Genomic DNA, 17,065 nt, shown 5'->3' with positions numbered 1-17,065 from the left:
CCAAGCAAGCTTTTGTGTGCCATATCTGAAGAAGTGGTGTCCTTGTTGGTCTGCATCCGTGGAACACAGCAGTACGCAGTGTCCGTTGGATTGTCTGCCTTCAAACATTGCCACCAACAGAGCCCAGATTCACCAGGATAGCCTTGGTGGTGATCCTTGGATTATTTTTCACCTCTTTCACTATCCCCCAGCAGCACAGGTTTCACTTTTGGCTTCTGACCATGTCCTCTGAGATTTCTCACAGTGCGGAACATCTTCTGTTTTTTAATAATACTTTGCACTGTAGCCACTGGAACATGAAAACATTTAGAAATGGCCTTGTAGCCCTTTCCTGACTTGTAAGCAGACACAATGCACAACCACGGGTCGTCACTGAGTTCCTTTGTCTTAGCAATGACTGTCCACAAACCACCTGCAAAGAGCTGTTGTTTTTAACCTGTTGAGTTGATTAAAACAACTGTTCCCAATTAATCAGGGTAATTAGGATGCTTTAGAACAGCTTTGACTACTTGGAATGGTATAGAAACAATGCCTCTTGTACATCGTCTTATTATCTTTTGGGAGATACCAATGTCATTTCCCACCAAAAAATAACTTGGAGGTTAAATAAAAGTAACTTCAAAGATAAACTGTGACCAAGAATTGAACTTCATCCCAATCAGTAGCCGATACCCCCTTTTACATGAGAAATCTATTCCTTTTCTCAAACGGATCATCAGGGGGCCCTGTGTGGCTGATATTGTGGTGAAACCCCTCCCACAAGAAACTCTGAGGACCATGGTTCTGGCAGTTTCCTGTCTGTGAATTTATATAGTGGGATGCGAAAGTTTGGGCAGCGTTGTTAATCAACATGATTTTCCTGTATAAATCGTTGATTGTTACAATAAAAAATGTCAGTTAAATATATCATATAGGAGACAGACACAGTGCTATTTGAGAAGTGAAGTGAAGTTTATTGGATTTACAGAAAGTGTGCAATAATTGTTTAAACAAAATTAGGCAGGTGCATAAATTTGAGCACCACAAAAAAGAAATGAAATCAATATTTAGTAGATCCTCCTTTTGCAGAAATTACAGCCTCTAAATGCTTCCTGTAGGTCCAATGAGAGTCTTGATTCTGGTTAAAGGTATTTTGGACAATTCCTCTTTACAAAACAACTCTAGTTCATTCAGGTTTGATGGCTTCCGAGCATGGACAGCTCTCTTTAACTCACACCACAGCACAAACAGAGCCACTTGAAGTTTTCTAAAGCACATTTGGACAAGCCAGCTTCATTTTGGAATAAGGTGCTGTGGACTGATAAAACTAAAATTGAGTTATTTGGGCATAACAAGGGGCGTTATGCATGGAGGAAAAAGAACACAGCATTCCAAGAAAAACGCCTGCTACCTACAGTAAAATATGGTGGTGGTTCCATCATGCGGTGAGACTGTGTGGCCAGTTCAGGGACTGGGAATCTTGTCAAAGTTGAGGGACGCATGGATTCTACTCAGTATCAGCAGATTCTGGAGACCAATGTCCAGGAACCAGTGACAAAGCTGAAGGTGCGCTGGGGCTGGATCTTTCAACAAGACAACAACCCTAAACACTGCTCAAAATCCACTAAGGCATTCATGCAGAGGAACAAGTACAACGTTCTGGAATGGCGATATCAGTCCCCAGACCTGAATATAATTGAAAATGTGTGGTGTGAATTAAAGAGAACTGTCCATGCTCGGAAGCCATCAAACCTGAATGAACTAGAGATGTTTTGTAAAGAGGAATGGTCCAAAATACCTTCAACCAGAATCCAGACTATCATTGGAACCTACAGGAAGCGTTTAGAGGATGTAATTTCTGCAAAAGGAGAATCTACTAAATATTGATTTCATTTCTTCTTTGAGGTGCCCAAATGTATGCACCTGCCTTATTTTATTTAAACAATTATTGTGCATTTTCTGTAAATCCAATAAACTTCATTTCACTTTTCAAATATCACTGTGTGTGTCTCCTATATGATATATTTAACTGACATTTATATTTAACTGACATGTATCATAACAACCAACGATCTATACAGGAAAATCATGACGATTAACAAGGTTGCCCAAACGTTCGCATCCCACTATATATATATATATATATATATATATATATATATATATATATACACATACATATATATATATATATATATATATATATATATATATAAATATATATATATATATATATATATATATATATATATATATATATATATATATTAAAGGGTTATCAACACAATCATCAAAAAAATAAAAAAAATTAAGGGGGGTTGCTAGACACCCTTAGCAGGGCACAAAGCAGGGATGCAGCACACCAGCTCTTGTTAATTGGAGCAATCAACAGAAAAGCAGGGCAACATTTCGGACAACCCCTACCCTTAATCAATTTCATAAAGGGCAGGCATTACTTGAAACATAGCTTGTTTTTCTGTTGAATTCTCTTAATAAATAAAGAAGTGCTAGATGGTTGCTCTATAATTATAAAGGTTTCAATAGTAAATAATTTTGTGAAGACCTGCAACTAAGTTAAATAAAATTAAATATTAAGCTTTTTCTTGTACTGTATAACATACTGTAGATTGTGTCTTCATCACAGTACCAATACAAATATTTTATTTTGCAATTATTTCACTTTCCTTCAGAATATATTCCTAGTCCTAGTTACACATGTTAATCATGTTAAGTATCTGCAAAATTTTAAGTAGTTTTTGTATTGTTTCAGAATTTCTATTTCCAGTTTAATTTCAATATTATTTGCCTTTAGATCCACTTACTAAGATAGATGGAGACCTAGGGTAACATTTATTGTGGAAAATTCAAATATTTACAATCCCTTTCTGCACAATTTAGTGGTAGTTTGAACACATTCATTAAAATGTACACATATCAGTGATGCATGAAGCATGAATGCAATATCACATAATATCATTACTTCAACTAAATGCATTAAAAGGATCAACTGATTATATGGAGAGAAAGGAAAAAGTGCCATTAAATAGCGCTTTCAATAAGTACTAAAACATAGACTGTTCATACCTTATCAATAAAATGCCTTTTAAGCCCTGAGCAAGAATGGAAAGCCTCAAAATAAGTTTGATATTGGGCACAAGTTTTCCCCAGGTGATATTTTACATCAATACGATTTCTATCAACCAATCAGCTGCTTAAAAGTGGCGCAGTCAAGAGTATTAAGGTGGCCATTAATGATACAATATTGACTGGACAATCTTACCAAATTTAAGTAGTATAATGGTAAACTGAGTGAATATACTTTGAATGAATACTTTAGGAAGTCCCTCATGCTACTTAGAAGTGGTAAGATTGTACAATCAAGAGTGTATCATTAAAGGAAACATTTAATTTAGCCTCAAAAAAGTGAAAGAATGTTTTCAAGATTAGTTGGCTCAAGGAATGAATGTAAATGTTCTGTGAACCATTGGTAGATTTCTTTATTCTCTAAGATGAGTGTTCTACATACACACTAGTCCCATATATAGACATATAATGCGAGCTGACCCTTATGTATAATAGCACTACTCCCTAAGGGGGAGGAGGGCCTACCTGGTAAAGTGTAAATCATGCAGTAAATTAAGACCAGTGGCCCTACCTGTGCTTATGAAAAAACTTTATTGATACAAAAATTTGCAGTCACGAGTGACTTAGTTTACCACAATCCAGAAAGACTGGTCTGTCGCCTTAAGAATATGTGGTGTGGAGGCAATACACTATGGGCTATAATATACATTAGTCCATTGCTAAAATAAATAAATAAAATAAAAAATAATAATACAACATAGACAAAGTGTCACAAGTGCTGATTTACTGTATGAACGGTGTCATCATTATGACACGAATAGACAAAAATATGGAGGCTGCCACTGCTGACCTTCATGTTACCAGGTTTTAGTGACAATGTCCTGGCTAAAATAAAAGTGTTCTGACTTCCAAACGTAGACAGTATTCGAGCTGAAGGATCCCTATTACAGCTAGCATTATCAAATGAGACCAGAAATAACAGCTTCCATATTGTTTAGCCAAATGCAATGCAAATTACAGCTGCACGTATGTATATTTATATATAGTGCATACAACATGATTAACATTACATTTAATTCCTTTTAGCAGAGCACTACAATACTGCTGAGAAGAAGTTGACTCTGCAAGAGTGCTGCACCTGACGTATGATGTAAGGGCTTGTTCACGTCTAGGGCGTTTTCGCCTTTTTTTAAGCACCAGCGATTTTCAGAATCGCCCTAAAAGCGTGTGTGCAGTGATTCCCTATGAGAGTGTTCACATCTAAGCATTTCGATTTTGATCCCCTCACCAAAGCGCTGCCTGTACCATTTTTGGAGCGATTTGCCTCAATGGAAGGTATAGGGAAATCGCAAAGAGCTTGAAAAAACACTTTGTATGTCCATTTCACCAGCACTTTCATGAATAAATACAATGGGCTAGATTCACTAAGACAAATAGCATGCCTTATCAGAGATAACGCGCTTTATCAAAGTTAACACGTCTTATCAGAGTAGCATAGCGAACTTATGCCTGCTAATTGGCAATGACGAGAGCTCCACTCGTCCTGCCCTGAGCCCCTGCGGGTTCGTAGCGCTCGCTATGCTACTCTGATAATGCGTATTAACTTTGATAAGGCATGCTAACTTTGATAGGGCATGCTATTTGTCTTAGTGAATCAAGCCCATTGTATTTATTTATTTCTGAGTGAAAGAGTTCACTTCCTGACTGACTTCAGGAAGTGAAAAAACAGAGTTGCTCTGCAAAAGCGCTTAGAAAAGCAGTTTATAAAAAACTGCAGCACACAGGTAAGCACTGGGAGGCGCTAAAATAAAATCGCACAAAAAATCAAAAACCGCTGGCGTCAGCAATGTCAATTTTAGATGTGAACAAAGCTTAACTGTGTGCTGGCTAATTAGATCTTTTAGGCCGCATTCACAGTGCCACGTTGTGGAGCTGCGTTATAAAGTCTTATAACGCAGCTTACCGCACTGTAATGCTAATCCTATGGGCCGTTCACAGTGCGACGTTAAAGTCGCGTTGAAAAATGATGTGGTAACTCACTGCTTGCAGGGCGTTACCTCTCAACGCAGACACATTGCGACTTTAAAGTCACATTAAAACGCAACGTCCCACTGTGAATATGCCCTGAGTTAGATCAGGGGGTGGAGATATAAAAAGTGCATTGGTGTACATTTTGCAACACACAGCAATCAAATGCTGTAGCAGTAGCACTATTATAGCAGTGAAAATGATGTGACGTGAATGAAATTCAGTTTTGTTCTTGAAATAACTACAGATCAGAATTAAAATTCTTTATGAACATTGCTTTGTAGTACTGCAATAACGTGTAAACAACAGCCTTTATATTTGTGCAGAAGTTCTCTACATTGACATTTCTTATTGATGAAAAGGCTTGTAAAGGCATCATATGCTTCCCATTTGTTACTGTAAACTCACCAGGCACCATTCCTGTCAGCGTCGGAGCAGAGTAGCTGCCCTGTCCGGCAGGGGGGACGTGTGGAGGGTACCCAGGGAGGGTTGTGCTTGCCAAATCACGACCTAGAGAATCAAACACAGCAAATCACCATGCGGAATCTCACAAATGCCAGGCATGTTTTTACATCTCCCCGAGAGCTGTGAGCCCTGCCAATGCATTTGTCATCACTGCACAGTGTGAATATCAAGATCTCTTGATATACTTGGCAGGGAAAGACATTATTTTCTTTGTGCTGCACAATATTGTTGAAAATGTGTTACAGAGAAAGGATAATTGGAAAAATACATTTTGCTGCACGTTGAAATGAGAACCTGCAAAACTCATACTTTTCAGTCAATTTACCAACCGCCATGCTGAAACTGATACTGAGGGCTTGCATTGGTGTTAATCAAGACACAGCATAGAGCTTGATAGGATTTGGAAATAGGAGGTTAAATGAATTTAAGATGCTGTTTTCATTGTACTTGTGTGCTTTTATAGAAGTATTCAGAACATGTGGTGTCTGACTACAAACGTAAGAAGTTGGTTGCATCTGAAGGCATGGTCTGACCACTGACTGACCATGTGAAGCTTGGTCTGACCACACACTGACCATTACAGCAGGACGTCAGGCCATATACATGTAACTTATCCATGTGTAAAGCTAAATACACATGTCAGATTTTCATCACCTAAAACGATCATTCATGATCATTTCAGATGACAAACTAGTGTGGGTCCTAGTGTCCCTGGACATCATTGAATGAGTTTTCTATGGCTTGGTTCACACATAAATCTGTACATTTCCAGTCCTGTCCTGTCCTGTCCTGTCAATTTTGCATTAGTTATGTATGAGTTTTCTATGGCTTGGTTTACACACAAAAAAGTGTACATATCCAGTCCAGTCCTGTCAGTTTTGTATCTGTTTTCTTTGGGTTTGTTCACAAATAAAAGGTGTACAGTTCCAAACCTGTCAGGTAAAACTGATACAAAACAAATGCAAAAACTGACAGGGCTGGATTGGACTGGAAATGTACCGATTTATGTGTTAACCAAACCTTAGACATAGGAGGAGGGGGGTCAGAAAAGGGAGAAGCAAGGCCCCTTGGTACCCATTGGGCCCCAGACTTCTGCCCAGTCTGATTGTGGATAAGCGTTGTAGATGATCCTGCTCTGCTGGTTAATCACCAATCAAAGTTTTCCGTCCACTTTCCAGAATGGTCCAATACCTCAGCATGGTTTGAAAGACTAGCAAATTTTCTGTTTAATTCAGCTTTAAACATGCAAAACATTACATCATTTGTAGCTTCACAATAAATAATATTTTTGTACTTGTGCTATTATTTTTAGCCCACGCTAAACCTACTAAAGGCACTTTATTTAAAAATAATGAAACTCAGCAGCTTTCAGTTGTTGCTCTAATAAGCTAGCCAGTAGCCAGTATCTCTGTGTTACGCAGCCCTGTCTTATCCTAGTAGATGTCGTGTAACTTGGATATAATTAGTGTGGCTGAAACCACCAAAATACAGTATTAATCAGCAAGGCTGTACCCCATAAACTTCCTGCTGTATTTTCAGGAAAAAAAATATATGATTGCTGATTATTCTTTGAAATCCTTTTCCCCCGTGCATCCAGTTATTTGAATACATCGTAAAGGTGGAACCTAGTCCATTTATAACAACTCTATTTTCTTAATTAGTCTTTGCCACATTAGGCCTCAGTCGCTCCTAGCTGTTGTGTTAGTCAGATAATGCCACAGGTGTGGCATGAATTCAATAACAATGCATGGCACACACAGAGGGCAAGTGGGTCAGGCAGAACAGGCCCCTAAATGGAACAATGATATGCGGAAGGTCCGTTATCCATCATGTTTAAGTTGCCACATGAAATTAGCAGCAGGGATTAAGCATCGTGATTTCGGATAGCTGCTGTAATTTGCTAGAATAGAAAAGAAGCAAGGGCTGTAGTCCGTTACTCAAACCATAAAACTCAGATCAGGATGAAATAATAAAATGATCTTTTGAGAAACAGATTCCTTTTTTCCCCTCCCTTTCTTCTCTATATACCATATTTATGTAGAAATAAATGTGCAAGTAAAGGCTATGGAAAAACATAATAGAATCTACCGTATGGCTATTTGCTTCATGTCTTAGTGGAAAACCCCCAATACAACCTTTTTTTTCTCTTGCCAATATGCAGTAAAATAAGCCAAGCACGTCAAATAAAATTGAAATGCCCATGTTGTTAGATTACAATCAGTTAGTGTGCGGTGAATAACACCTGCAGTGCACACATGATGAGACAATATCTACCTTTTATCTTTATGACAGTATAACTGTAAGTAAGTAGCTATCAGTCTCTGTTCTTCACCATAAAGTGGACACATTTAGCTCACTGAAACTAATTTCTGCTGTAAATACTTTTACAAACTGTAGATATAGATAGTAACTGCTTATTGCTTGAATTTAAATTAATGTTCAGTATGTAATGGCATGTGATGAATTAAGTCATACAACACCAAGCAATATGGATGACATTCATTTTTTTAGAAATAAAGAAAAAAATATAATTTACAGTATATTGCTCTTTTTCCCTGGTGGACTTAAAGCACTTTAGAGCTGCAGCTACTTAGGGCGAAGTCATCGGGTGAGCATAAGCATAAGGGAGTCTTGCCCATAGACTCCTTACTGTTTTACATACTGACTTCATCCGGGACTTGAACTCTGGTCAAAGGCTTAAACCTGTATCAACAGCCATTTTACAGAACTTAGGAAAAAAAATATGTTGAAGCAATTAAACATGACATTATATATCTGGACAGAGACTGTGCTGGGAAGAAATACAGGGCATACAATCTGTTTGCTAAGTATTAGTATTTTCATTGTTCAGCATGTCAGGGATGGTTGAGGTTAATAAGCCAGATCCACATAGGGTCAGGTTAGGGTTAGGTTAGGTTTATCAGTCAGGGTGATGGGAAAGTATTGGGTTTGATAAGGGTTAATGATGGACCTGGCAATAAGTCAGGGCTAGACATTGTTTAAAGAGAAACTCCAACCAAGAATTTAACTTTATCCCAATCAGTAGCTGATACCCCCTTTTACATGACAAATCTATTGCATTTCACAAACAGACCATCAGGGGGCGCTGTATGACTGATATTGTGGTGAAACCCCTCCCACAAGAAGCTCTGAGTACCGCGGTACTCTGGGCAAACTGCCACAATGTAACAATGTTCACAGACAGGAAATGGCTGTTTACAGCTGTCTGTAACAGCCAGAACAGCTAGAAACAGCTACATAACCTGCCCACAGTAACAATGTCACCATGTAATATATGTCAGAATGTGAATCTGGGAGAGGAAAGATTTTACAATGAGCAAACACTGACTAAATCATTTATACATAATTATTGTAAAAAGGAAGCACTTTTTTTTTTTACATTATTTTCACTGGAGTTCCTCTTTAAGGTTAGGCTTGGGTGAAAGGTTAGGGGGAGGAGTTAAGTGATGACATCGCAGGCAGCTCTACAAGCAAGCAGCAGGCTGACTTGAATGGAGGCATATAACAGCTGAGAAGCATTGCCAACATCACACTTCATTTTCTTAAACTAAAGGTGTGATAATTTTGTTTTTATTGTATAGCTGACATTTTCATTTGAAAAGTAAAACCATGTTTTTTCCTTGGGGTTCTCCTTTTAGGACATAAAAGTAAAGTGACCCTGCAGTGACGTATTATAATCTGGCTACCAATGCCTGCCCACTAAAATACCCTCACTAGTGGTGAACATGGATATTGTCGTTGCAGCAGATAGCCATAGAATGGTTGGAGGACTTGGCACGCTATTCTTCCATTAAGGTGATTACATGATCTACATCAGATCTTGGAAATTACAGAGCATTTTGGCAAGGGACTTAGGGCTCATTTACACTACACAATGCATGCAGGAATGGGAGTTTTGGCATGTGTTCCCATTACATGGGATGCACGTAGTGCGCAGATGTCGGCAGCCACAATACAATAGAACCCATCGGGGAAAATGTGTGCGTCATGCGATAAAATGCTCACAGAAGTGATACATCGCAATGCATGGGAATTGCAAAGCTGTGAATGGTAACATTAAAATCTATGGACTTTCGTGTGACCAATTGGATTGCACACTATATGCAGTGCAACAAAACTGACAATGTGAATGAACCCTAAGGGTGATTGTTGTGGGATGTATGGTGGCTTGTAGTGTTGCTGGCCAGCAAGATAACGAGGGAGAGGGCGCTATATAAAACGGGAATATTTGTTTTTAATGTGTCTGTACTGTGGGTATAATAGTGACGTTTGTCATTAGTTGCTATGAGTGACAAGAGTATTTTCTATACAATATTTTAGTTTAGCGGTATTGTTCCTGCTAATCACGTGGCAGAGTAAACCTGTACATGGCCATGTGTTTCCTATATATGAAACTGTTATGACACTTTACATGAGCTGCTGCATAAGGGGAAGGCATGAATTAACGGTAAAGGAGAAGATGAATGTCAATATATATTGCACCTGTCAGACTGAACATCTTCACTAATGCAGACACTTAAAAGAACTGTATGGCCATTTCTTAAAAGAACAGTATCCAGGGTGAAATTTTGTGACGGAGAAAGTGAAATTTAAACTTTGCAGGGTGGCAGTTTCTTGATGGATAAAGCTTTGGAGATTTTAGGCTCCATTTACTCCCTCAATCTAATTTTGTCCTTCAATGCACATTATGCCTGAAATGAGATCTCATGCGGCTTGATCAGTGCTGTAGCACAGGAAGAGGCAAAGCACTCACCTCTGTTGTTGTTGTCTTTGGAAAAGAAAGCAATACTTTTCATAATAGAAACACAGCAGGGCCCAGAATAAAGTCGATCTAGCAATTACTCCAAAAGGCGTGAGATAGACTCAAACAAAAAGTAACTCTGTCTATATTTTACCTATGCATCTCATTTGAGTGAAGACTTTAATACTTACAGTGCTGCACAGTTAAATGTGAGACAATCTTTTAAAGCATACAGTATCTATAAATTGACTCACTAAGATATATAGATGTATAAGATATACTGTCAGCATAGCCAAGGTGAAGCAGGTAGAGACCGCAATGCATTAACCTATCTCCAGGACTTTCCTAACCTTACCTCTTTCTTACTTTATGCTTTATATTATGTTCTATAATGAGTGCTATATTGTTATCAGTGGAAAAATTCAACTGTGCAAAGAAATATATACCTTTAGCTAATGGAGGCCAATTTATTTTAAATACTTTTTTTTATGGAAGAATGCTGTAAAGATAAAACATAGTATAAATATTGTAAAAAAAATGTTCAAACACGAGTAACCTGATCTGTTAAAACAGAGTTCCTCAACCCTGTCCTCAAGGCCCACCAACACTGCATGCTTTGTGGAAATCCACACAGGTAGTTAATCAGCACTGCTCAGACACTAATTACTTCACCTTTGATTGCTTGTGGTTTCCGAAAAAACATGCACTGTTGGTGGGCCTTGAGGACGTGGTTGGGGAACTCTGCATTAAAGGATAGCTCCAACCACAGAAGCAGAACAATCCAACTGTTCTTGTGGCAAGGCTAAAATACTATAGCCAGTTATGATCTTGCTATGCATTTTCCAGAGCACATTTCGAACCATCCTATATGTACATTTTACAAGCGTGCAAAAGAAATGATTTCACAGTCGTGAGGTTACTCGTGAGCCTATGACACACTTTTATTATTTTTCTTGAATTATAATGCACTTTATTGTATAGCACTGTTAAACACTGTTGCACCTTAGATATTCCACTGACAAAGCCCTAAGAATCCTGGGATGAAACATGTTGGTTTGTGGAAGAGTGATGTGTTAGCACAAGTACATAATTCTCTTCTGTGACAGAGCGCAGACCATTGATACTGTATATGTGAGCAAATATACAGCTGCATGTAAAGGTCTTGAAAATATATATGGCCCCCCCTCGACAGAATGTTTAAATAATATGGAGAAGGATTTTGAATATTTATATAGTAAAGGTTAAGTTTTAATTCTCTCAGAAAAGTATAAATTGCATTTAATTTCATTGACACAGTTTTGTGCCTAGTATACAGAACAAATGTTTATGAGGTATTTGCTGGGGAGTACCGCAACCATTACCTCTACCAAAACACCCAATAGTAATGGCTGTAAAAGTAATAATAATTCCATCATCTAATATGACATGACCTCACATTTTTGGTCACTTTTATTTTACAAATAGCACAGCTGAAAATTTACAGTATTACTATACTGTGCTGCAATAATGCTTACTGCGGCTTTTGTAAATTACCCGCACATGTAGAAAATGTATCTGTTCCACCCTATGCATATGTGGGTTTGCTTTGATTTACTCCTACAACCCAAAATATAATAGTAGGTAATTGGCACTTGATCAAAATTAGCTGAGACCAAAGACATTGGACTATAAGCTTCTTTCAAGACAGGTAAAGAGATATGCATTGTGTGTTATGTCAGGGCTATTTTAACATGGGAAATAATAAGTTATGGAAACTACAGGTAATTTCTTCAATTAACTATAGATGGGTAAGAAAACCATTTACAGTTTGACTACATTCATTTACGAAGTTGGTGGGGCAAAACCGAAGGAAAATTTGTACATTTTTTAAAGAGCTAATCTAGCATATAATGGAATTACAGCGGAGTTTATTGGTCTGTCTTCAGTAAATGTTGACTTGTCTTGCTGACTATCACATGTTGTGCCAAGAGATTGTGAATAGAACACCCAACGTGCTCAGTGTCTACAAAAGAACTGTGTTTATATGAGATGAAGGTAGCTAAAATCCCAACTACACAGCAGAAAGAGAAATTGCACACCATATTTGGCAATTAGGCTGTAAGAAAGTAGGGTATAAATAGAGCCATTGCATGAAAACCTGGGTCCCTGAAATACATGTCTCTGGCGGTACCCATCAGAGACATGATAATGTTCACCTGCTGCTCTTTATGCAATGATCCTATTGTGTGACATATGTATAATGAGGTTTGGATGTTATGTTGTATGTCAAGGTATAGTACAGTATTTACGGTACTCTACCACCACATGGGTGGAAAAAAAAGTAAGTGTACTGGGACATTAGGGATGTTTAGGTCAAGCACGATTTGAGTGAATGTGAATGATAACAAACTTAACCACTTGAGGACCCTGGGCTTTAACCCCCTTAAGGACCAGGCACTTTTTTTCCATTCAGACCACTGCAGCCTTCACGGTTTATTGCTCGCTCATACAACCTACCACCTAAATGAGTTTTGGCTCCTTTTCTTGTCACTAATAAAGCTTTCTTTTGGTGCTATTTGATTGCTGCTGCGATTTTTACTTTTTATATATTCATCAAAAAAGACATAAATTTTGGCAAAAAAAATGATTTTTTTTTAACTTTCTGTGCAGACATTTTTCAAATAAAGTAAAATTTCTGTATACATGCAGCGCGAAAAATGTGGACAAACATGTTTTTGATTAAAAAAAACATTCAGCCTATATTTATTGGTTTGGGTAAAAGTTATAGCATTTACAAACTATGGTGCAAAAAGTGAATTTTCCCATTTTCAAGCATCTATGACTTTTCTGACCCCCTGTCATGTTTCATGAGGGGCTAGAATTCCAGGATAGTATAAATACCCCCAAAATGACCCCATTTTGGAAAGAAGACATCCCAAAGTATTCACTGAGAGGCATAGTGAGTTCATAGAAGATATTATTTTTTGTCACAAGTAAGCGGAAAATGACACTTTGTGACAAAAAAAAAAAAGTTTCAATTTCTTCTAACTTGCGACAAAAAAAAATGAAATCTGCCACGGACTCACCATGCCCCTCTCTGAATACCTTGAAGTGTCTACTTTCCAAAATGGGGTCATTTGTGGGGTGTGTTTACTGTCCTGGCATTTTGGGGGGTGCCTAATTGTAAGCACCCCTGTAAAGCCTAAAGGTGCTCATTGGACTTTGGACCCCTTAGCGCAGTTAGGCTGCAAAACAGTGCCACACATGTGGTATTGCCGTACTCTGGAGAAGTAGTACAATGTGTTTTGAGGTGTATTTTTACACATACCCATGCTGGGTGGGAAAAATATCTCTGTAAATGACAATTTTTTGATTTTTTTTTACACACAATTGTCCGTTTTCAGAGAGATTTCTCCCACCTAGCATGGGTATGTGTAAAAATACACCCCAAAACACATTATACTACTTCTCCCGAGTACGGCGATACCACATGTGTGGCACTTTTTTGCACCCTAACTGTGCTAAGGGGCCCAAAGTCCAATGAGTACCTTTAGGATTTCACAGGACATCTTGCGGAATTTGATTTCCAGACTACTCCTCACGGTTTAGGGCCCCTAAAATGCCAGGGCAGTATAGAAACCCTGCAAATGACCCCATTTTATAAAGAAGACACCCCAAGGTATTCCATTAGGAGTATGGTGAGTTCATAGAAGATTTTATTTTTTGTCACAAGTTAGTGGAAATTGATTTGTATTGTTTTTTTTCACAAAGTGTCACTTTCTGCTAACTTGTGACAAAAAATAAAATCTTCTATGAACTCACCATAGTCCTAACAGAATACCTTGGGGTGTCTTCTTTCTAAAATGGGGTCATTTGTGGGGTTCCTATACTGCCCTGGCATTTTAGGGGCCCAAAACCATGAGGAGTAGTCTGGAAATCAAATGCCGCAAAATGACCTGTGAAATCCTATAGGTACTCATTGGACTTTGGGCCCCTTAGCACAGTTAGGGTGCAAAAAAGTGCCACACATGTGGTATCGCCGTACTCGGGAGAAGTAGTATAATGTGTTTTGGGGTCCATTTACAGAGATATTTCTCCCACCCAGCATGGGTATGTGTAAAAATACACGCCAAAACACATTGTTCTACTTCTCCCGAGTACGGCGATACCACATGTGTGGCACTTTTTTGCACCCTAACTGCGCTAAGGGGCCCAAAGTCCAATGAGTACCTTTAGGATTTCACAGGTCATTTTTGTTTCAAGACTACTCCTCACGGTTTAGGGCTCCTAAAATGCCAGGGCAGTATAGGAACCCCACTAATGACCCCATTTTAGAAAGAAGACACCCCATGGTATTCCGTTAGGAGTATGGTGAGTTCATAGAAGATTTTATTTTTGTCACAAGTTAGCGGAAATTGATTTTAATTGGCTTTTTTTCACAAAGTGTCATTTTCCGCTAACTTGTGACAAAAAATAAAATCTTCTATGAACTCACTATACTCCTAATGGAATACCTTTGGGTGTCTTCTTTCTAGAATGGGGTCATTTGTGGGGTTCCTATACTGCCCTGGCATTTTAGGGGCCCAAATCGTGAGGAGTAGTCTTGAAACCAACAATGTCGCAAAATGACCTGTGAAATCCTAAAGGTACTCATTGGACTTTGGGCCCCTTAGCGCACTTAGGGTGTAAAAAAGTGCCACACATGTGGTACCGCCGTACTCAGGAGAAGTAGTATAATGTGTTTTGTGGTGTATTTTTACACATACCCATGCTGAGTGGGAGAAATATCTCTGTAAATGACAATCTTTAGATTTTTTTTATACACAATTGTCCATTTACAGAAAGATTTCTCCCACCCAGCATGGGTATGTGTAAAAATACACCCCAAAACACATTATACTACTTTTCCTGAGTACGGCGATACCACATGTGACACTTTTTTGCAGCCTAGGTGCGCTAAGGGGTCCAACGTCCTATTCACAGGTCATTTTGAGGCATTTGTTTGGTAGACTACTCCTCATGGTTTAGGGCCCCTAAAATGCCAGGGCAGTATAGGAACCCCACAAGTGACCCCATTTTAGAAAGAAGACACCGCAAGGTATTCCGTTAGGAGTATGGTGAGTTCATAGAAGATTTTATTTTTTGTCACAAGTTAGTGAAAAATGACACTTTGTGAAAAAGAACAATAAAAATCAATTTCCGCTAACTTTTGACAAAAAATAAAATCTTCTATGAACTCGTCATACACCTAACAGAATACCTTGGGGTGTCTTTTTTTCTAAAATGGGGTCACTTGTGGGGTTCCTATACCGCCCTGGCATTTTACGGGCCCAAAACCGTGAGTAGTCTGGAAACCAAATGTCTCAAAATGACTGTTCAGGGGTATAAGCATCTGAAAATTTTGATGACAGGTGGTCTATGAGGGGGCGAATTTTGTGGAACCGGTCATAAGCAGGGTGGCCTTTTAGATGACAGGTTGTATTGGGCCTGATCTGATGGATAGGAGTGCTAGGGGGTGACAGGAGGTGATTGATGGGTGTCTCAGGGGGTGGTTAGAGGGGAAAATAGATGCAATCAATGCACTGGGGAGGAGATCGGAAGGGGGTCTGAGGGGGATCTGAGGGTTTGGCCGAGTGATCAGGAGCCCACACGGGGCAAATTAGGGCCTGATCTGATGGGTAGGTGTGCTAGGGTGTGACAGGAGGTGACTGATGGGTGTCGCAAGGTGTGATTAGAGGGGGGAATAGATGCAAGCAATGCACTGGCGAGGTGATCAGGGCTGGGGTCTGAGGGCGTTCTGAGGGTATGGGCAGGTGATTGAGTGCCCTAGGGGCAGATAGGGGTCTAATCTGATGGGTAGCAGTGACAGGGGGTGATTGATGGGTAATTAGTGAGTGTTTGGAGGAGAGAACAGATGTAAACACTGCACTTGGGAGGTTATCTGATGTCGGATCTGCGGGCGATCTATTGGTGTGGGTGGGTGATCAGATTGCCCACAAGGGGCAGGTTAGGGGCTGATTGATGGGTGGCAGTGACAGGGGGTGATTGATGGGTGGCAGTGACAGGGGGTGATTAATGGGTGATTGACAGGTGATCAGTGGGTTATTACAGGGAAGGACAGATGTAAATAATGCCTTGGCGAATTGATAAGGGGGGGTCTGAGGGCAATCTGAGCGTGTAGGCGGGTAATTGGGTGCCCGCAAGGGGCAGATTAGGGTCTGATCTGATGGGTAACAGTGACAGGTGGTGATAGGGGGTGATTGATGGGTGATTGATGGGTAATTAGTGGGTGTTTAGAGGAGAGAATAGATGTAAACACTGCGCTTGGGTGGTGATCTGATGTTGGATCTGCGGGCGATCTATTGGTGTGGGTGGGTGATCAGATCGCCCACAAGGGGCAGGTTAGGGGCTGATTGATGGGTGGCAATGACAGGGGGTGATTGATGGGTGGCAGTGACAGGGGGTGATTGATGGGTGATTGACAGGTGATTGACAGGTGATCAGTGGGTTATTACAGGGAAGGACAGATGTAAATAATGCCCTGGCAAATTGATAAGGGGGGGTCTGAGGGCAATCTGAGCATGTAGGCGGGTGATTAGGTGCCCGCAAGGGGCAGATTAGGGTCTGATCTGATGGGTAACAGTGACAGGTGGTGATAGGGGGTGATTGATGGGTGATTGATGGGTAATTTGTGGGTGTTTAGAGGAGAGAATAGATGTAAACACTGCGTTTGGGTGGTGATCTGATGTCGGATCTGCGGGCGATCTA

The 17,065-nt window shown here is 39.5% G+C and overlaps 1 protein-coding gene across 2 annotated transcripts in view; it reads right to left on the bottom strand.

Annotated features, from left to right (window-relative positions):
- PAX5 (paired box 5) overlaps positions 1–17,065 on the bottom strand; it is a 274,887-nt gene that overhangs the window by 39,337 nt on the left and 218,485 nt on the right. For both annotated transcript variants that reach the window (XM_068271308.1, XM_068271309.1), the window contains one exon: positions 5,500–5,601. In XM_068271308.1, the coding sequence (XP_068127409.1) occupies positions 5,500–5,601 (102 nt within the window). The remainder of the gene's footprint in view (positions 1–5,499; positions 5,602–17,065) is intronic.

The sequence above is a fragment of the Hyperolius riggenbachi genome, chromosome 1 (assembly GCF_040937935.1).
Source record: "Hyperolius riggenbachi isolate aHypRig1 chromosome 1, aHypRig1.pri, whole genome shotgun sequence".
NCBI lineage: Eukaryota > Metazoa > Chordata > Amphibia > Anura > Hyperoliidae > Hyperolius > Hyperolius riggenbachi.
This window is presented reverse-complemented; position numbering and strand designations above follow the sequence as displayed.